Source organism: Myotis brandtii, unplaced genomic scaffold, assembly GCF_000412655.1.
Source record: "Myotis brandtii unplaced genomic scaffold, ASM41265v1 Scaffold50088, whole genome shotgun sequence".
In the NCBI taxonomy this organism is placed as follows: domain Eukaryota; kingdom Metazoa; phylum Chordata; class Mammalia; order Chiroptera; family Vespertilionidae; genus Myotis; species Myotis brandtii.
Genome location: NW_005350095.1, coordinates 1 through 1417, shown reverse-complemented (window position 1 = coordinate 1417; position 1417 = coordinate 1). Strand labels below are relative to the sequence as shown.

Sequence of the window (1417 nt, the reverse complement as noted above, 5' to 3'; positions counted from 1 at the left end):
AGGTAATTCACAGTGGAAGACAGTCTTATGAATGTAGGGAGTGTGGGAAAGCTTTTACATCTGTTTTCATCCTCAATCATCATCAGAGAGTCCACAGAAAAGAAAGACCTCATCAGTGCCGTGAATGTGGAAAATCTTTTATGCTCAGTCTACACCTTCATATACACCAAATAGTTCACACTGGAGTAAAGCCTCATCAGTGCAGCGAGTGTGGGAAATCGTTTTCAGCTGGTTCCAAGCTTAGTAACCATCAGAGAGTGCACAGCGGAGAAAGACCTTATGAGTGCAGCGAATGCGGGAAGTCTTTTATCCAAAGGCATCACCTTATGACACACCAGAGAGTTCACACCGGAGAAAGGCCACACCAGTGCAAGGAATGTGGGGAGTTTTTTGCTTCCGGTTTTAACCTCAGAAATCATCAGAGAATTCATACCGGAGAAAGGCCTTACGAGTGCAGTGAATGTGGCAAATCCTTCATCCAAAAATGTTACTTTCTTACACACCTGAGAATTCACACAGGAGAAAGGCCTTATGAGTGCAGTGTATGTGGGTCATCTTTTACCACCAATTACGCCCTCCATAAACACCAGAGAGTTCACACAAGCAAAAGGCCTTATGAGTGTACTGAATGTGGGAAATCCTTTAGGACAAATTCTTACCTCATTGAACACTGGAGAGTTCACACTGGAGAAAAGCCTTATCAGTGTAGAGAATGTGAGAAATCCTTTTCGACTGGAACAGGCCTCCGTTATCATCAGAGCGTTCACACCGGATTAAAGCCTTTTGAGTGCAGTGAATGCGGGAAGTCTTTTCCCTGTAGCTCAGCGCTCATTCGACATCAAAGAACTCACACAGGAGAAAGGCCTTATGTGTGCGTTGAATGTGGGAAATCCTTTATTCGAAGACATCATCTTGTTGAACACCAGCGCATTCACACAAAGGCCTCAGGATTGTAGAGAATATGGGCGATCTTCTTTTTCCCCTCTGGGAAATCTTTTAAAAATATTTTCTAGTCCAATTAACAGTGGATAGTTCACATGGGAGAAAGGTGTTTGATTGCAAAAATATGCTAAATCCTTTAGCCGTAAATCTTCCCTTTCTTAGCACCTGAGACTTAATGTTGGTGAAAGGTCTCATGAGTGTAGTGGACGTATGAAATGTTTTAGCTGTATCTATGGTGTTTGTTTTTATCTGAGAGTTCACGTAGGTTGAAGGCTGTATGTTGCAGCAAATGTGAAAAATCGTTTACCCGTAGCTTGCCAGTCTTTCCGTCCCTGTCAGTTCACTCAATAGAATGGTCTTAGGGCTGCAGGGAATGTGGGAAATCCTTTTCCGAAAGGATTTACCTTATTGTACAGTGTAGCGTTTGCATGAGAGAAATATTTCAGACCCGCAAGGGAATGCGAAATTTTCTTCC

General features: G+C 42.9%; 1 protein-coding gene across 1 annotated transcript; it reads left to right on the top strand.

Moving 5' to 3' along the window:
• Positions 1 to 5: 5 nt before the first annotated feature.
• On the top strand, positions 6 to 1388 carry LOC102239323 (zinc finger protein 551-like; the record flags this gene model as incomplete). The annotated part of the gene is made up of 1 exon (XM_005853097.2): positions 6 to 1388. A coding segment is annotated over one exon (951 nt), but the record flags the coding sequence as incomplete, so codon positions are not given.
• Positions 1389 to 1417: the final 29 nt, after the last annotated feature.